We start from the raw sequence: 18,568 nt of genomic DNA on the forward strand, positions 1-18,568 counted from the left end.
ATTCCACCTATTCAGATTGCAAACCCTTGTAACCGTCCTTGCCGTGTTTCGACGATCAAATCGTTCGAAGGTGCCGTCACCGCCCACCCAAACACCGCCCGAGAGCCGGTATCAAGATAGCCACCAAAGTGGAAAAGGCATCCCTCCCCCGGTTAGCAATTTTTTGGTTAAGATCTACGAAAAGCCCTAAAGAAGAAAAAACGAAACAGGAGACAAGAAATCACAACAGTTGTTAGCAAAAGGAGGAAAAGAAAAAAAGTCGTGGGCGTCATTGGACCGGTCCTCAGATCCGGTGCTTTTCCGATTCTGTTGGGGGGCGCGGTATTAGAAAGGCATTCTGGTCTTGTCATGATCTTGCTTCTTCTGGGCCTCACCAAGGCGAGAGTACAGCATGTAGAGCGCCATGCGGTTAGTCTCCTCGGTTCCGGTAATGGTGACCAGGCGCTCATTGCTGTTGTCCTGGGGCTCATTGATTTTAATGACGCTCCCGCTGATTTGACGAATCTCATTGATCTTCGTGCCACCCTTGCCGATAATGGCGCCCACCATGTCGTTGGGGATGAAGATCTGTTGCGTCAAAGGAGCACCGGCGATACCGCCGTGCACGGGCGCAGCATGGGCGCCGTGGGGCTGAGGAACAGCCGCACCGTGAGGCTGGACCGGTGCGGCCGCCCCGTAAGCACCAGCTTGGCCGCCATAGTGGATGGGCATGGCCGGACTGGGCTGCGCAGCGTGGGGCGGATAGTGCTGCGCATAAGGCGCCGTAGGCAGAGGGTGTTGCGGGGGATGTTGGGCCCGAACGTCGTGTCGCCTGCCGTAGTTCTCCCTATTCCCGTAATTACCAGTGGTCGGCTGAGGGCAGTATGGCACCACCTGCATGCCGCCAGGCACGACGCCGGCAGGACCGCCGCTACGTGTCGCGTAGGCCGACGCGGCAGGGCCGCCAAAGCGGTCGTTGAGCTGCTCGAGCAGCGTGCTGCCCACGTAGTAGGTGGCAATGTGAACGGCATCGGCGACGCCCATAACGACGAGAGATCGCTCAGTAGACATGGGCAGGCAGGAGTCGGAAGCGTTGAGTCGAGCACCGGAGGCCTCCTGGATCTCCCGAATTCGCGCACCACCCTTGCCGATGATAGATCCGATGAGGATATGTGGAATAAGGAGTCGAAGTGGATACGTCTTGGATTGGGCGTTGGACGCCTCGCTGAGCGGCTCATTGTTGAGAGTCCGGATGATGAGACCGAACGCCTGTTAGGTGGGTATGTTAGCAGGTACCCGAATCCGATGCTTTCAACACCCAAAAAAGCCCAGGAGACCATTCACGTACCTTGGCCGCGGCATCCACAACACCACTAACGGTTAGGATGCGCTCAACCGCTCCCTTCTGGTAGTCGCTGACGGTGCACTTGGCGCCGGACATCTTACGAATATTGGAAACATTCTCGCCGCCTTTTCCAATGATCGTGGCTGCCTCAGGACTCGAGATCACCGCTCTGATGTGAATCCATGCCGTCTCATCGTGGGTGGCGGCAGCGTCCGGGGCAGCAGCAGGAACAGCGCTCGTGATGGGCTTGGGCTCCTCGGCAGTAGCAGCAGAAGCAGAAGCATCGCCTGCGGTTTCGCCTTGGGCGCCGTTGGAAGACTCGGCAGGGGCATTTTCATTGGCCTCGGGGGCAGCATCCTCCGGCTTTTCGGCCACAGGGATTTCCTCGTTATTCTTCAAGATGTTGTCGAGGGCAGGGCGCTTGGCCTCGGGTTGGTCATTGTTTTGGGAAGGAGACGAAGTCTCCTCGAGAGGGCGCTTGGCCGAGTTGGCAGGCTGAGTAGGAGAAGCCGACATGACTGGCTATGGGTTAATGTCTCACGCGAAGAGTCGAGGGCAGCTGAGATTTTTTTTTTGTTTCAAGAAAAGTTATATTCGCCTCTATCTACACCACGCGACGGTTTTCAAAGGAAAACGGGCTGGTGTAGTGGCGAACGCTGATGGGCCTGGTGTAGGGCGAGATGAGGTTGTTGGTGAAGTGGCGGTGATGACGGATCGAGGATGAGGAGCCTGGGAAAATATATAGAGCTCGTACACAAGGCTGAGGTCGGGGAGGAATTCGTGCTTGGGCTGATGGCTGGGATGCGGTACCGGTGGTGCTATCTCAAATCCGACCAGAAAGGGACAGCGTAGGTAGAAGGCTGATGGGAGAAAGAGGAGTAGGAAGTAGGCAGGAGGGTGTGGGCGGATGCCGAGATGCGGAGTTGAGGGTGTGAAGACGAATGCCAAAGGCGAGAATGGATTGCGGACGCGCAGGATGCTCAAACCTTGGCCTTGACCACGACGCTCTGTTCTTAACGTAGAACCTGACGATGGCGAACAACACCTTCTTCAAATTCCCTAGCCTGCAACAAGAATATCCCGTACGCAGCTACGGCCGCGTTCTCGGCTTTCGATGCGCGGTCGGCACGCAGGTGGAAGGCGAGGTATCTTGCTGGGTAGTCGAAACTATGCGTGTCTGACAGGTGAAATACCGTCGAAATAGGGAGGAAAGAATTGATGGAAGACACGGCGAGGTGCTTCAAATAAGACGACCGAAAGGACGATTGATGAACGACGGACGCGATGCTCTGGAGTCTTGGGGAGCTGACGTTGGTGTCGTGGTTTTGGAAAAGAATCGTGATCGTTCGAAAGAGGAAGCTGGATCTTAAGTGGGTCGAGTCCGGATAAATATAGTTCCGATTGGAGTATGGGGCATGCGTACCGTACATATTCGTACAAGATTCCACAGTGAGTGTATGATACTAAAACACTGTACAATGTGACCACATCGAGAATGTCCGTGTTCCCTGTGACCTGGAGACGAGTTACAGCAGTTTTGGTGAACAGCACGAGCAGCAATTGACCGATCTACTCGAACGTGACAATTGCCTCTGGTCTGTGTTTAGTTGCGTCTCGACTTATATAATAGCCTGTAGGTCACCCGCAATCAGCCGACCCCATCTTGTCTCCAAGTGCCCATGATGTGTCTGTCGGGCAGATGAAGTCGTGTTTCTGACTTTTTGAAACGCGTCACCAGCGCCGTAGATATCCAAATTAAGGTCCTATTCGTTCTCTGTTGTTGAATAGAACTTCCGACGAACATTAAGGCGTCATATGTTCGGCCCATCCCTTCAGTGAAATCTGACAAGCGGGATAACAAGCTCTCAAGGGCGAGCTCCGGTTTCGTGTTGGCCCAGTAGAAACAAACATGGAGAGAGGACTCACTAGCCGAGACGCAGTGGTGGCCAGGCATGCCACCAGCATGGAGCAGAGCTTGAGAGAGCTACAAGATAAGATCGAGGAGTACAAACAGGAACTCGCGGCAGTGAGGCATCCCCTTCTTTTCGTTCAGACATTCGTCTTTCATACTGATCCCTTCTCAGCTACAGCGCGATGCAAAAACTACCAGCTCAGAGCTCTCCACGTCGAGGCGGGCTCCGTTTGAGGTGATGAAGGCTGCGTTTGAAAGCGTGTCCCAGGAGGCGCCCTTCATGCCCTCTTCCGCCTCTGTACTACCGGCTCTGCTAGCACTACGCACGACACACCAGACCATCGTAGAGACCCGGGCGTATCTTGAAAGCCAGACGACTTCGATGGACAAAACCAAGAGGCGACTCGAAGTTGAGGAAGCCAGTCTGAACGAACAACGCCTGCTTACGACCAGCTTGGAAACCCGTATCCGGCGACTGAAGGACGATCTTAATGTCCAGATGGACATGACGCCAGAGCAGGTGGCTCGGGAGAGGGTGGGCGAGCTGAAGGAGAAGAAGAAGCGCTACGACCGGGAAAGAATCGCGCTATTCAAGGGTCTCAATAAGTTGATCGACGATCACCTGGCGGCGCAGCTCGCTGCAGAGGTCCTCGGTGGCCCTGTTGTGGGTGATATGATGGAGGTTGACTCGGATGATCTCGCCGGGGGGTTTACGAGCCATGGACGGCCAAAGAAGCGTAAGACAGCAACGGGCGAAGACGAAGGGGGGTTGAGGCAGCGGCGGCTCGAGGAGGTCTGGGGTCCAACTGTGTTTCAACCGGCGCCCGGAGGGCAGCCTGTTGACGAGACTGCAGCGGCCGGACAAGAACTGCGCGAACTGATCGAGGAGCTTCTCAACAGATTGGTCGAGTCGGGGGGCGATAGCTCCGCCGCATACGTCCGATTACCCAAAGAGACGGCGGCTGCACGGTTTCTAATTCGATCCAAAGTGGCACATTTCCATCCCAGGGACGCAACGCGGATCAAGCTGATCGATTTTGGCAAGGAACTGGATGATTAAGGAAGATGGACATTTATATTTCTGCTCGCCGTGTTTCATCGGGAGGATTCGGGCATACCACATTATCACATTCTCTCCTATGACGGTAACTAGGCATAAAAAGGTCCCGAGTTGCGACTTGAAAGACCAGAGATAATACGGGATTCGTGTGACGCTGCCATGGAGGCCCTCTCAAGTCTGTCGGCCGGGCCTTTCATCATGGGCCTTCCGACTTGATGCCGTAGCCAAATGCTACACCGTCCAGCTGTCTATGAACGTCTCAAGCTTATGACGGTTAGCACCCATACATTATGCGATACTACGGTCTTCCAGAGGACCGGTGCGTGGTTCTCCAATTTGCATGCAACGGCTCTATCAAGCAACACCTGACTGCACTCTCACTGGTCGCACAACTGTGGCCACCAGACTCCACTGGGCCGAACGGGCCACGGACGTGATCGCTTTTCTATGTTCGAAAATGTGCTTCATTGCGACATATCATGCAATAACATTTTCCTCTGCGACAACTTCAACGTTCTTGTTGGCGACTTGATACTCACTCCTGAGGAAGCGACCCGCCATGGTGAGGTACATGCTTAGGCCGCGCCACATGTGTGACTCCACTTAAAAGTGGATTGTATGCCGGATATCAAACTGCATGTTGTACCTGAGTTACGCGTCGGGGTCGCGTCTTCTCTTCGCCGGTGCCAATACCAAATATTCGTACGTTGAGCACGATCACTCCTGCACTTCTACCACCCCATCGTTATACTTCCCTCCTCTGCACCGCCAAGGCCGACATGACCACAGCGGAATCCGTGACCTCCCCACCGACCTCTCCGCCCGCCAAACGTGTAAAGACCACTACAGACGAACATCCCAAGATGGCATCCTCACAACAAGCCCCACCCCTCCTCATCAAGAAGCTCTCCGATAAGGCTCGCCTGCCCACCCGCGGCTCGGCCTTCGCCGCCGGATACGACCTCTACGCCGCCAAAGAGACCATCATCCCCGCCCGCGGCAAGGCCCTAGTTGACACGGACATTGCCATCTCCGTGCCGGCCGGAACCTGTTCGTTCCTCCCTTTTTCTTCTGGAATCCTTTTTACCTTTGCGGTGTGCGCTAACGTAACGTGCCCCAAGATGGCCGCATCGCCCCCCGGTCCGGCCTTGCTGCCAAGCACTTCATCGATACGGGCGCGGGTGTCATCGACGCCGACTACCGCGGCCAGGTCAAGGTCCTGCTCTTCAACCATTCGGACGCCGATTTCTCCGTCGCCGAGGGTGATCGTGTCGCTCAGCTCGTCATCGAGCGCATCTACACCCCCGAGGTCGTTGAAGTCGCCGAGTTGGAGGAGAGTGTGCGCGGAGCTGGCGGCTTCGGCAGCACGGGCGTGTCGCTCGACAAGCCGGCGGCAGCATGAGGGATGAACCTCCTATTATAACCCCCCTATTTTGGGGGACGATGAACACCCGACCTGAAGGACGCTTGCATTTACTATCCTCGATAGCGGATAGCATGGAGTAGAATCGAGAAGCATGGGATATAAAGCGTGGTCCGACTAGACGGCGGAACGAATCATGAATATTGCATCAATAGATTCCTCTTTTCTATAATATCTCTTGACTTTTAAATCCAGTTCTATCAGATGTGTTTTCAAAATCACCAGCTTCATGCACGCCGTCTATCTATGTCCAATGCCCCGGCCCAGCACCTTCTCAACATTATATTGCCTTGGCCTTGAATCTCGCCTGGGGATCCCGCAAGCTGGCCAAGTTTCTCACTAGCCGCAGCTCCGCATTTCTGCTCCTCAGCAAATGCGCCTTCTTCTCGCCTCCCTCCCCGCCGTCCACCAGCCCCGTTGTGGCCTCGGCTTTCTCTGTGGCCGCCGCCATCCCATCCACCGTCTTCGTGAGAACTTCGTGCATGCTGCCCAGCACGCACTCGGCCGCTCGGACAAGGGGTAGTGACAGCACGTCGACGTCGTCGCCACTGAGCCACGACCGCCTCGTGCGCAGGTCTGCATCCTCTTCCCAGACGGCCTGACGCATGCGCGCCGTCGTGAGCGCGGCAAACATGTCGCCCGTGCCGCTAAAGTAGCAGTCGATGGCCGGGAAGATGATTTTGAATAAGCGCGGGCGGAGGTCGGACGTCATGGTGGAGCCGACGACGGAGAGATGGCGTGGGGGTAGGTCCGGAGCAGGTAATCGGACAGAAGTGATGATGATGTGGGGAATACGATATCGCCGGTGAAGCACCTTGATTGCTTCTTTCAGGGTATCCATATCGACAATTTTGACACCTGAGAGAACCCTGCTCTCTGCATTAGCGATGAAGCCCCTGGGCCTTGACATCCTTATCACAGGCAAGAGGGGGGAAAGAAGGGAGAAAAAAAAAAGAAAAGAAGAAAACCCCAGACATACTCCGCCTCAAACTGGTTAGGCAATATTAGGTCGGCGTGCTCTACCAGAGCCTGATACGCAGGGATGACTTCCTCGGAGACGTAAAGCCGACCATTGTCCCCCATGACGGGGTCCAACACCCAAAAGAAACTCCCCGGGCCAGAGGGCTCGGCTAGAGACTTCTCGCGCAGGTCCTTGCCGATCCGTCCTACTGCCGCGACGGCCTCGGCGCCGGGGATGTAACCCGAGAGCATCATATCAAAGTCGTCGAGGTACGACTGCTTCAGACCTTGATACAGCGAGTAGATCTCCTCAGCTGACACCTTGCTTCCCGTCCACTGACGGTAGCCAGTGTGGTTGCCTTAACATGCTGGACTGTCAGCCGCTTGCCCCTTGAAAGACACCATAGACAGCAAAGACGGGGATGGGCCATGGCGGGTTTCACGGACTAAATTGGACAGTATTTAGCGCAGCCACCTCGCATCCGAGGGACTGAAGTGTGAAGACGGCAATTTTGTTTCCGACATTTCTTCGGTCACAGACGCCGTTAGCTATTCGGCTCATCCCATGCTGGCCGTGAGGGAGATGGCACTCGACTCACCCGGAGACGACCTTGGGACCAAGTTAGCATGCGAGTCCCAGTGCGCAGGGTTTTTTGGCTGCATATTTTCTAGTCAAGCTTACATGGCTGGCTATGGCTAATACCCGTGTCTCTGGAACGGGGAACTCGGAAGCCATTCTGGAACTGCACGGTGCCGGATTTATACCTAGACCTCAGATCGTCATCTCGGAGACACGGGGGTAAAAAAAAGAGAATCCAAGACAGCGTCCTAGGGACGGCTTATAATGAGATGGGCACCGACCGACGGGAAATAGGATATATGGAAGACACAAGTAAACATGACCATAACCATAGGTATACTAAGAGTTGGACATTTGCACTCCTTCAGAGGCAATAATAATAAATGCAAGACGAGGACGGGTTAATAATAGCAGAAAGTAATCGCGGCAGAGTCAATAAAAATCACGTGTAAAAAGCTTAGAAGCGCCCCACCCTCCTTCGGGTGAGTGTACAGTAACTCGACACAAGTGTCGAGCCGATGTACCTACCTACGCACACCTATAGCGTGGTGTTGTAAGTATATCGGCTCGACAGTTTTGTCCCGTCACTGTACCTAAACGACAAGTTGACCTCTCAATACCAGTCTCTCGGCTTATTATTCAACTCCTTTAACCCGAGAGTTGTAGCTAGAACGCCGCCTCGATGTAGGGACGTCGATTCTTTTGGATCCCAGCAGGACTGTATCTGGTCCAGGGGAGCATACGAAATGGAGGAATGCAAATGGCCGTCAGAGTTCCGGCATAGTCGCATGCGAGTCCAATCTGCGTCTGGGAGCGGCGGGAGCCTTGGGATCAAAAGATACGGACGGTACAAGGTGTCCTCGTCAAACACGAGACTGGGAAGCGAGGATATCGTGAGATAGTGGACTCTGTTGCGCGCCCGGATTCGGTACATCCCTTCCTCATCCGTGATTTCCCGACTCAGCACCTCAATCTCCGAGGTCGATATGGTGCTCGAGGTGTCATCCGGCGAGTTGATGAATGACCCATGTTCGTCAATGTAGTGGGGTGCCGTTGAGTCGGATGCCTCGGGTTGTTGCCTTGGACGTTGTCACAGATGCCACCCGCCCGGCAGGAGATCGTGTTGTGCTCGCTGTGTGTTATACCGGGAAAATGACGAATAAAAATAGAAGGTTAAAGCGGGAGAGGTAAAGACGAACAATGTGTAAGGGACAGTCACGGCGTTTTCAGATTAGAACGCACCGCTGCCTCAACACTTATGCTCAATTACGCGCCCAGAACTGACCCCAGCCCCCTTTAAGCGCCGTCAAGTAGGTCACAGCCACCCCACGACCAGAGGGCCTAGCCTGAATGCCGGTGTCGTCGTTCTTCGTCCCGATATCGACCTTTATACGTTTGGGTAATTGCGGTACTGGACGAAAGGGGGGACTGGGTCCTGTTGGCTTAGCAGGAAAGAGTTAGACATGGCTCGGGTTTCCCTTACCTCCCAGATCGTTTGTGGGTTGAAGGTCAGTATTGATGTAGGTGTCGCATATAAACAAATGATCAGACAGCCAGTAGAAAATCGGCGAAACATTTTGTCTTCATTATCATCTAATGCCATCAAATCCCGTCGTTTTGGCCACCCCCCGAGAGACAGGGGGCCCCTCCCCTTGTTGTTCCGAAAATACGAACCTTTGATTCCGAGTACAGCAAACCCGGGTCCAAAACCCTGAAATTCTCCATCAACGCCGGCCAGTCGCAAGTCCTTTGAGTCCTCACCACTATGTCTGCTAAAGAGAAACCGTTTATTCCTCGTCACCAATCTGCAAGAAAGCACACGAGTGTTAGCCTGATTCCCCCTCACGTCGCGCGAAACATGACTTGCCTTGGGAGCAAGGTAAAAGCGCAGGTAGCTGCTTCCCGAGAGGTTGTACTCGACCAGGAGCGGCACCTCGTTCGAGAGGCAGATCTTGACCTGGTTGGAGAGCGCCGACGCCTTGCAGAAGTTGACGAGATACTTGAGGGAGAAGGTGAGGGAAACGGGCTCGGTCAGCTCAATATCGACGTTGTTCTCGGGCTTTTCCACGTTCGAGTGCGACCGCAGGGTCACGGCGCCGTTACCGATGTCGCCGTTGCATGAGAATTTAACGCCATCCTTGCTCGCGTCGATGGTAACTGCAGAAGTAGAAAAAAAAACGTCAGCCTTGACCAACTCCTTCTCCGCTCTCTCTTCTTCCATAGAGGCCTCTCCTTACCTGACTCGCTCATGGCAGCCAAATCGGTGCAGATCCGCTTGAACTCGGCAGAAGGCATGGCAATGGTAGCCGCGTACTCCGTCTCGGGGATACCCAAGTGCTCCTGGTCGATGTCCATGAGCTTGAGGTCATATTCGCTGATACGGTCGTTGTCGCTGCTCTCGAACACGAGGTTCAGGCTGTCCGGGGCGTCCTCGGCCTTCATCGTGAGCACGTCCTCGTTTTGGGCGGCGCGCAGGACCTTGGTGAGCGAGGTCAGGTTGACGCCAAGAGCGATGTTGCGGTCGCAGCGGAAAGGGGAGAAGGCCTCGGCCTTGAGCATCATGGATACGAGGGCGACATGGGAGTTGTCCATGGCCTGCAGGGCGACGCCTGAGTCATTGCAGTCGAAGTTGCAGTCTTGAACGAGGTCCTTAATAGCATCGACGACCTGGAACAGCGAGGAGATTCACGTTAGCCACGTCTTTTGTCAGGGGTACCCGGAATCCTGCTGAGTATGGGGGATGGCTGGATGCATGGATAGAGGGCTAAGACGTACCTTTTTCAGGATGTTAGCCTGCTCAAGCCGCGCTTCCAACATCTTTGCGACGGCGACGGTGTTGAGTAGGGAAAGAGGCGGGGTAGTTCGTTAGAAACGGCTTTGAGTCGCACTGAGGACTGACTGGCCGGCGGGTCGAATGTAGTAGAAATTAAGGAGAATTAGATGGAAGACCGGCAAAAAGGCGCTTCGAAAACAATCTGGGAAAATAAAGTGCAGAGATAGGGCCAAGACGAGAGATGGAGAGGTTGGCAGCGAAGCGTGTTTTGTGGACGATGCTGTGTAAGGAGGGTTGAGGGGAGAAAGGAGGAGGGCAATATTAATTCGTTCAAGGAAACGAATGGACTTCAAAGGGTCAGGTCGTGTAGTCAACGACGCGGTCAACGCGCAATCTGTGTGGCCGGGGTTTAATGGATTTTGGGGCAGACGCGTCGGTGGGCTATGATTAGGTCATCAATGCCCGGTCACCTGTGCCGGAGGCGAATCGAATCACTAATCAATAATGTATCCACTGTACGGGTACCACAGCGTCATCATGGGAATTGCGAATTGTCTATTGAAGTACCGGTATTGAACCTCAACCTAGGTACTCTGTCCCAAGTTGGTGTGTAACAAATGGAAACCTGGTTTTTAGCCTCGGAATCCCAGCGCTGTGTAATAAGATGTACAGCGAGCATCGTGAACCCCAACGACGCCGAACGAGCCCCCGCCCATGGGGCTGCGCCTTGGAAACCAATCTATGTCTATACAATATGCCGAAAGAGAGAGACAGACAGCCCAGCAGTAACCAGGCGAGGGATATACCATGTGGAAAAAAGAAATTGACAAGTGAGGGACAACGATTAGGATGGGAGTAGAGGTCCAGCCGTGAGACGAAAGGATAAAAAAAAAGAGAGAGAAAGAAAGAAAGGTTTCCACTCCCCCCAAAACGCCGATTCATCAAGTAAAAAGTTCCGGACAACGCGCTCGACTCTATAAAACAATTTGTCGTCATGACTTGTGTAGACCGCTAGGGTCTGTTGTTGGGCAGCCCATCACAAGGTCGTGATGCGAGCTCCCGTCGACCGAGTTGGTGTTGTGTTGTTCCTGGGCCTGGTGGCCTTGCGAGGCCTGAGATTGATAACGGTCTCAAGTTCCCGGAGCATGCCCCTCGTGGCCTCGGCACTCTCCTTCGCCGTCTCCCTCTTTTCCCGGTCTTCCTTCATCTTGGCGATTCTTTCCTCTCGGGTGAGGAGGCTTCGCGGCCTCGGCATGGCCACGGCCTCGAACACCTCGTCGCTGTCAGCGTTACTGCTCCCATCGACGCTGCCGAAAGAATCTCCAGACAGCGCTTTTAGGGCCTCCAACGTGCCGCCATCCTCGATGGCCGTGGGCCCACTGAGAGAGCTGGTCGGGGAGAGCAAGGTGCTCATCGACGAGAGACGCTTCTCATTCCGGTCAATGCCCATGGCCAGGGCTGCCTTGCCTTCCTCCCAGGCCTGCATCAACGCCTTGAGGTCGACGCCGATCGATTCGTACTGGGCCATGAGGTTCGACCCGAGCTCGGAGATGTCGTCCGATTCGTTAAGGGTCCTATCCGATTCTTCCCGCAGAAGATGAAGCTTCGCTTGCAACCCGCGGATTCCCGTCGACAGAGAATTGAGCTTTTGCAATTGCCCTCTCCATCGCTCGCGTCCAGGAGTCAGCGGCTGTTGGGGCGTCGGGGGAACAGGGAAGGCTTCAAAGTCGCGTTAGCTTCAACAAGACAGGGCGATGGATATCACATGGCACGGGACTAACATTCTTCTTCGCTCAGTATCGATCTGAGCCTTTCGTAGTTTGCGGATGTGATGGAATTGAGCGTTCGGATGGCTTCGACGGCCGTCGTCCACCTCAGAAGATCGTTGCTGTCGCCGCTCGCATCGAGCGCAAGTAGCGCGCAAAGAAACATCTTGCGAATCGTATGGAACCGCGCTGCTGCGATCTTGAGAGATCTCAACGACTCGGCATCCTCCGAGTCCGTCTCCGCCAGTCCTTGCATGACGTCGGAGATGTCCAGATCACTGATATCGTAAATATCGTAGTACTTCTCCAGGTTAAGCTGTTCGGAAAAGCTCTTCACGACGGCGAAGGTTTGTTCATAGGTCTGCAGAGCTTCCGCGAAACACATTCTCAGGGCCTTTCGCAGACGCACGCACCGCCGTGTCTGCGAGCGGTTCTCCAGGCGACTTATGGGCGGGAGCGGCGCGCTTCTGAGTCCATTATTAGCACTGGGTGATGCATTTAAAAGACAGTCCAAACAGTCAAGAAAAGGAAGGATCCTCAAGCTCACATCCTGTAGCCCCGGGAAACCAGCTCCACTTCCTGGATTAGAGATATAGCCGCTGAAGTGACATCGTCGAATTCTTGAGAATTTGAGACCAAAGTAGCGACCTCGGACAGTGCTTGGTGTCGACGGTACCGCAGCCACTGCCGCCGCATGAACACCCTGGCGACCCCTACTGCGATGGCGCCGAAGAATAGCACGAGGGCAAGCCGTCTCTTGTTCAAAGGTCCCCCGCCCAGCAGCCAGCTGATGGTGAGGGCGATCGCAAGAGCCGCCAGCACGGCACCGATTGCGCCGGTTGGATCGAGGAACCCGATAGTGCCATCGTGGCCATTTGTCGCGTGCGGAAGGCGGCGCGCCGATGTATGCTTCTGGCAACTGACGGAGTAGCCGCTTAGGAGCTGGGATGCGACGATGGTGTATCGAAACTGCTCGAGGAACTTGGTATTGTCCGCGCGGTCTATTCTAGATGCTACAGCTGTCTGGGGTCGGGGGAGAATGGCAGGAAAGCTGTCAGCTTCAAATGTAGGTTCGTAGGAAGTAGAGGTGGGACGCACAGAGTAGCTTTTTCTCCACGTATCGAGCGACGACTTATTCGGGATTTCGAGATTCAGGGAGTCGGGGGCTTTAGAGCGAAATCGGGTTTTGACCATCGGCAGGCCGGTGGGTGCAAACCCGGGACTAGATGGGGGGGAGATGTCGTGGACGGACTCGGCCGGTTGTGCCCACTCTTCATGGTCGACCTCGCCTTCATCTGCAAGTTGCCCGACGTTAGTTATGTTGCTGGCGACGATGGACGGTGCACGAGGAGCAGAACGGGTGCCAAAAGTCGGTCTGTTCCACCGAGACATACCGCGAAGATAGTCGGCGAGAGGGGACTGATCAAAGACGACGGGCTCCATCTAATCGCCTGGGGATTGTCGAGGCGGCTTTCACATGCAGTAAAGCCATCTGCAGCTTCGACGAGTCGAAGGCGTCGGCGTCGGCGTCTCGTGTTCGATGTCGCTGTGTCTGTTCGTAGAATACTCGACCTGTGTATTCGGTGTGTATTCGACGTTTGGTCGGTTTGACGTTGCGCGTAGTGAGTATAGCGTTTAGTTGGTAGAGGATGCGATCTAGTCACCCAGTCGGATAGGGTAATTGGAGGAAGTCGTGGAGGCAAAGGCGGAGGTGAAGGCGGAGGCGAGAATGTGGAGATGATGAAGTCACGTTGAAGGTCTTGGGGCGAGATGCGTGGACATGGCTTGGATGTACCTTACATTAGGTGGCAGGTATTCAAAAGCGAATCGACGGATGCAACTTACGAATACACACCGCAGGTACAGAGTACATGGAATACGGAACACGATCTTTCCCCGAGCCAACGGAACAGCAGTTTGGGAAAAGCACACGCTGTCCCCTCCGGACGCGGGATATTTCCAGTGTCTGCAGAAATAGGGGATGCCGCATTGCGCATTGCGTATTCACTATTCCTGTTCATTTGCATATTGCAGGGGGGAAAGCTGGGGCAAAGCGACCGAACCCAGGCAATTTTAGGAGACACCGCCGGCCCACTAACGGCGTCCTATAAAAGCAGTCCGACGGAATCTGGAAGCCCTGACAGGAGTCGAGACGGACAAAGGCAAGGATCCGCATCGGCCCAGCTGCCGGGGAATCCAATCATGAGAGATGCTCCTTGTTCCCAGGATGCGGTTGTGCATGTACTTCGTACCAAGTACGGGGTGGTTCTTACGTCGTAGGTAAACCCAACGGCAGAGCCGATCTCTGTTCCTTTTGTTAGCACACTCGCAGAGCTGTGCAAGCCGGCGATACCTATTGGCACCGTGGCCATCCTCATCGCTTCTCAGCATGAGCCGACTCCTACGGTGCTAATAACAATCGTCCTCCGCGTTTTCAAACTCAAAAAAAAAAAAAAAAATCGCTTGCAGTCCGGAGCCAATGCATGATGCATCTCGCATTGTAAATGATGCTCATGAAAAGGTACCTACCTATTCATAGCTGTTCGTAGTGTACTCCTCAATCGTGCCTCGTTGCCTTCCGTGTACGAAGTACAACGTAATTACATTGTGCTAGGTCCACTACGAAGTAGGTACCTAGGTACATTGTGAAGCAAAGATACGTACCTACTTCGTAGGCCGCAGTCCTGTCACGTGATCGGACTGCTTGGGAGCATACTTCGTAGTACACCCAAGCTTGCATCACGGACATCATAGCTGCGATCGACCTCTGGGCTCAGAAAACGAGCAAGCACAACACCACAAAGAGGCATATTCTACCAATCCATTCCGCCAAACACCGCTTAACGAATCCCGAGTCCTCGAATTCGATCTGCAGTCATGTCTCGACAACGGGAGCGAGAGGCCCAGATCTACCCCATCGTCGGCGAAGCCGTCGTCCACAACACCAAGGTGCGCGAGCTCCCGTCCCACGCGCCCTTGAGCTCGAACAATGATGCTGACTTCAAGACCGCGTTCCTTGTAGACGTTAACGAACCTTCAAAATGTCACCGCGTCCCTGTTCGGTGTAGGCGCTGGCATCCTGGGCCTCGAATCATACGCCGGCTTCCTCTTCTACTTCGCCTTCGCCGCCTTCGTCACCTTCTTCACATACGTCCTCCGAGTTGCTCCCGAGTCCATGTCCGCTGGATTACCGCTCTTCGACACATCACGATTCTTCCGGCGACCGTTCGACTTTTGGATCGGTGCTATGTTTAATGGGTTGCCGGGGTTCATATTGACGTGGACGCTGTTTTACGGCATCGTGAGAGCCTGATTGTGTCTGGAAGGCAAAGGACGAGAGCTGGTTTAATTGTACGGAGGGAGAACAAGCTGGCGTTGCGGAGTCTGTCGCATGTTCCCAATTTTGAGGGATTGATCAACTAGGCATCTTACATCAAGGGCGTGCCTTCAGGAAGGGTATGGTAGCTGTGTCACGAATATTCGTTCTCGTTTGATTGTGCTGCACCTTTTTTGCAGATTCGTCGCGAACGATATGCCTACATTAATGACAACTAGTCTCGAGGTTGGGTTTCTTCACGCATCGAGAACGATATCGAGACATTGACAACAAGTTTCGAAGAAATCTAGTAACGACAGAAAGACTAAAATACTGAGAGGCAGGAATAAATGCAATCAAACGCTAGTCCAAACCAGAAAACACGGACAGAAGAGAAGACAATCTAAACGCTTCAGTCGACAATTTCCACGACGTTGCCAACAAACCCTTCCAGACCTGACCGATCGTTGCGACCTCCTTCCAGTAGGATGATCTGAGATCCAAGCTCAACCCACTCCCTGCTAGTCAGAAGCTCTAGAACGACTTCGGTACCTCTCGCATTCATACTGTTGTCGTCCTCTTCCCGATCAACTGCGAAGATCTCCTCGGCATCTTCCACATCCGTCGTCTCCTTCGAATGCTGGCCATGGGGAACAGACGAGAGTCCCAGTACCCGCGCAGCCACACGGACCATTCCGCAATAGACATTCACCAAAGAGCCTACCACAAGAGAAGACGCGGCCGGATCATTGAAGTGTGCCGTCAGGCCGCTAGCCGCCTGGAGTGATAGGCCGGTCTTCAGCATATGGTCGGAGGGGACCGCCAGGACCATCCCCTTGCGTATTCGGGGGACGTCACGAGGTCGCGGCTCGGGTTGGTCCGCGGGAGCCTCTGGCGGCAGGTCGAGCAGGATGCCGATGGTGCCAACCTGACCAGCCTCCAGCGTTCTCACGGACAACCGCAAGTTACGCACGCTGACAATCTTGGCGTTGTGCCACTCGCCCTTGATGGTAGACGCGGCAACGGCGTTTCGTATAGCTACCTTGGCTAGCTCGGCCGACGACGGATGGGATATGGAAAGCCCATACCCCCCAGGAGACGGACGCTCGTCCGGTGTCATGCCCTTGGAATCATCTCCGTCAGAAGGAAACGGGCCCACGACAACCGTATCCCCGACGGATAATTGTCCGAACCGGAGGTAGCCAGAGACCACGATGGCAAAATCCGACCGGTTCACGTTGTCAGCTACCGTGGCGAAGTCGGCCGGCCGGGTGAACGTGTCGTCGATATGAAAAGCGCTCGTCGGCTGCTCTGGATTCAACGCCATTCCCACGTAGTCGCGAGACGTGGGGAGAGCGGGAAGAGGTAGATTCGCGAGTAGAGCATGTGTGAGTCCGACCCCGGAACCATCCACAGAACTGGTCAGGACGATGGGAACGAGCTTGAGGAAGTCTCTGTGTTTCTTGATTTCCCCAACCACACCTTGCGCCTTCGCCATGTCCGCCTCCGAAATCTTGGTCGCGTCCTGATGGCCATTCTGCCCAGGTTGCAGGATTCTGGGAGTGCGACCAGCCGCCTTGATGAGCGTCAGGGCTGTTCCCAGGACACGCTGCAGACTTGTCTTTGTGGCGAGATCTAGCTTGGTGATGGCTACCACGAGCGGCGTCTGGAGCCTGAGACATAGCTCTAGGTGGGCTTTGGCGAGATCCACGCCAGCGCCGGCAGTGCCTAGCACCTCTTGGGCAGAGGAAGTCGGGCCGTCTTTGGCCGAGTTGGCCTCCGCATCGTCCGCCGCTAGGCATAACACGGTCCACTGAGGTGCCCAGCCGAACAAGCCCCTGAGAATGGTCCGACGGAATCGTGGGTGGCCGGCCGAATCGGAGACGAAAACAAGGCGGCCGTTCTCCGACTCATAATGGATGTCCAGCCAGGATTCGATGTGCGACTGTGCATAGTTGACCACAGTGCCGTCCCGATACCCTATCAGCTCCTGGGCGACCGAGCTGGTCATCCCGGAGGCGACCTCATGACGGTGCTTGAACAAGCTCAGCCTGCTGCGCCCACGGCCGTTGTCGAAGGTGCCTGTGGACAAAGTACCGAGGAGAGTCGATTTCCCAGACGTCGTTGGCCCCGTAAGCGTGACCCGTAGCTGGTCCGTGGTCGAGCGAGCTTGGCTAGGCGTTTTAGAAGAGCGAACTTGGGTCGAAACAACGCCTCCCCTAGCCAATGCTGCATCTTCTTTGCGCCCAGAACCAAAGTCCGGCATCACGAAGGCTCCGGCGGCTCCCTTGGCCGATGCTGCACCGTCGTTGTGTCGCGAATCAAAGTCCGGCGCCACGAAGGCTTCGACGACCCATAAGCTGCCGTGTCGCAGGGTTTCGGCCGGTTCCGACGCAGCATTGTCCACCAGCTCGGAGGTCTCTAGCCACTCGCATTCCCCCACGTTGACGTCGCGAAGGATCTCGACGCGGCAACCCAAGGTGGCAGCCATGACCCGTAGTGTCGTGATACTCTCCTCCATCTCGTCCTTGGTCAGACCAACAAGCGTGCCGTCGTCGGCGACTCCAATTTCGTACAGCGCACCGCGGGATTCTTCCAGTCCCGGGAGAAGCGGCTGCAGTGTGAGGGCTTGACTCAGGTCGATGGCGTCGTCGGGCAACTGCGGTATGACCAGATCCTTTGGTTTCAAGACATGACAAGGAGAAGACTGCTGGAGACGCCACAGGAGTTGGTTTGTGAGTTGCTGGAGGCGCACTTGGCGCGACTGGTTCGAGGACGACAAGGCGCGAGGCTCGATTTGGGCTCGGTAGACAGCGGGCATGGTGGTCATGGACTTGTATTTCCTGCGTGCCCGCAGCAACAGATGAAGTTTGTATTCGGTCGGGCCCTCTTGCGGCTCGGCCTCGAGTTTCGTTACGCCATAATCCGAGAGTTTGGCCAGCTTCATCGGCTCCGTACTGTCTGAGGTGGCCTGGACAGGAGTGGCTTTCCTTCTGGCCGAGTCCTCGGCATCAGCCCACGGCGAGGAGACCCTCTGGGGCTCGGCCTCGAAAGTGAAGATAGAACCCGAAGCCATGGCTGCCAAAGTATTCGAAACGGCTTTTGTGCGAAGCGATGTTGGGGAGTTGGTAGAGCGACGATGGTGAGTGCAAGACTGGTAGCAAGTCGTCTACTCGCTCATGAGCAGTGTAAGGACTAATACGTTCAGTACAGAAAAGGGCACATAGGCGTGTAAGTGAGGTATCATCTTGTTAATGCGGACTTGTAATACGTATAAACCTGATGGTTAAAACAATGCGCGGAACTTGGTGATTTAAGCGGTGACGAGCAAAGAGAGAACGAAGCCCAGTCGACGATCAATTAGGGGACGGTGACATGGCAATGGTGATGAGAGCGATGAGGACTTGACTGTTCAAAGTGTGTTTGCCTCTTCGCATTTGGTTTGAGAAGAAAA

The 18,568-nt window shown here is 54.9% G+C and overlaps 8 protein-coding genes across 8 annotated transcripts; 3 read left to right on the forward strand and 5 right to left on the reverse strand.

Annotated features, from left to right (window-relative positions):
- Positions 1 to 375: 375 nt before the first annotated feature.
- ACRALDRAFT_2077095 (uncharacterized protein) lies at positions 376 to 1,840 on the reverse strand (the record flags this gene model as incomplete). Its single annotated transcript, XM_071022297.1, has 2 exons — positions 376 to 1,248; positions 1,328 to 1,840. Coding segments are annotated over 2 exons (1,386 nt in total), but the record flags the coding sequence as incomplete, so codon positions are not given.
- Positions 1,841 to 2,834: 994 nt separating this feature from the next.
- Positions 2,835 to 4,296, forward strand: ACRALDRAFT_1079686 (uncharacterized protein; the record flags this gene model as incomplete). Its single annotated transcript, XM_071018929.1, has 3 exons — positions 2,835 to 2,957; positions 3,063 to 3,350; positions 3,409 to 4,296. The coding sequence occupies exons 2-3, from the start codon at positions 3,234 to 3,236 to the stop codon at positions 4,294 to 4,296; spliced, it is 1,005 nt and encodes a 334-aa protein (XP_070876505.1). The 5' UTR covers positions 2,835 to 2,957; positions 3,063 to 3,233.
- Positions 4,297 to 5,075: 779 nt separating this feature from the next.
- On the forward strand, positions 5,076 to 5,698 carry ACRALDRAFT_1068059 (uncharacterized protein; the record flags this gene model as incomplete). Its single annotated transcript, XM_071017520.1, has 2 exons — positions 5,076 to 5,346; positions 5,418 to 5,698. The coding sequence occupies 2 exons, from the start codon at positions 5,076 to 5,078 to the stop codon at positions 5,696 to 5,698; spliced, it is 552 nt and encodes a 183-aa protein (XP_070876506.1).
- A 301-nt stretch (positions 5,699 to 5,999) lies between these two features.
- Positions 6,000 to 7,620, reverse strand: ACRALDRAFT_2051381 (uncharacterized protein; the record flags this gene model as incomplete). Its single annotated transcript, XM_071021612.1, has 5 exons — positions 7,362 to 7,620; positions 7,279 to 7,289; positions 7,127 to 7,206; positions 6,699 to 7,038; positions 6,000 to 6,621 (listed from the first exon to the last, which is right to left on the reverse strand). The coding sequence occupies exons 1-5, from the start codon at positions 7,413 to 7,415 to the stop codon at positions 6,000 to 6,002; spliced, it is 1,107 nt and encodes a 368-aa protein (XP_070876507.1). The 5' UTR covers positions 7,416 to 7,620.
- Positions 7,621 to 8,748: 1,128 nt separating this feature from the next.
- ACRALDRAFT_1074516 (uncharacterized protein) lies at positions 8,749 to 10,386 on the reverse strand. Its single transcript, XM_071018251.1, has 4 exons — positions 10,035 to 10,386; positions 9,497 to 9,926; positions 9,127 to 9,416; positions 8,749 to 9,064 (listed from the first exon to the last, which is right to left on the reverse strand). The coding sequence occupies exons 1-4, from the start codon at positions 10,074 to 10,076 to the stop codon at positions 9,047 to 9,049; spliced, it is 780 nt and encodes a 259-aa protein (XP_070876508.1). The 5' UTR covers positions 10,077 to 10,386; the 3' UTR covers positions 8,749 to 9,046.
- A 182-nt stretch (positions 10,387 to 10,568) lies between these two features.
- On the reverse strand, positions 10,569 to 13,594 carry ACRALDRAFT_2118323 (uncharacterized protein). The gene is made up of 5 exons (XM_071023792.1): positions 13,193 to 13,594; positions 12,897 to 13,093; positions 12,346 to 12,821; positions 11,814 to 12,265; positions 10,569 to 11,751 (listed from the first exon to the last, which is right to left on the reverse strand). Exons 1-5 carry the CDS (start codon positions 13,239 to 13,241, stop codon positions 11,069 to 11,071), a joined length of 1,857 nt encoding a protein of 618 aa, XP_070876509.1. The 5' UTR covers positions 13,242 to 13,594; the 3' UTR covers positions 10,569 to 11,068.
- A 1,081-nt stretch (positions 13,595 to 14,675) lies between these two features.
- On the forward strand, positions 14,676 to 15,111 carry ACRALDRAFT_1068062 (uncharacterized protein; the record flags this gene model as incomplete). The annotated part of the gene is made up of 2 exons (XM_071017521.1): positions 14,676 to 14,747; positions 14,821 to 15,111. The coding sequence occupies 2 exons, from the start codon at positions 14,676 to 14,678 to the stop codon at positions 15,109 to 15,111; spliced, it is 363 nt and encodes a 120-aa protein (XP_070876510.1).
- A 415-nt stretch (positions 15,112 to 15,526) lies between these two features.
- On the reverse strand, positions 15,527 to 18,190 carry ACRALDRAFT_2099717 (uncharacterized protein; the record flags this gene model as incomplete). The annotated part of the gene is made up of 2 exons (XM_071022970.1): positions 15,527 to 17,328; positions 17,419 to 18,190. 2 exons carry the CDS (start codon positions 18,188 to 18,190, stop codon positions 15,527 to 15,529), a joined length of 2,574 nt encoding a protein of 857 aa, XP_070876511.1.
- Between the last annotated feature and the right edge of the window lie 378 nt (positions 18,191 to 18,568).

The sequence above is a fragment of the Sodiomyces alcalophilus genome (assembly GCF_042370955.1).
Source record: "Sodiomyces alcalophilus JCM 7366 unplaced genomic scaffold ACRALscaffold_2, whole genome shotgun sequence".
NCBI lineage: Eukaryota > Fungi > Ascomycota > Sordariomycetes > Glomerellales > Plectosphaerellaceae > Sodiomyces > Sodiomyces alcalophilus.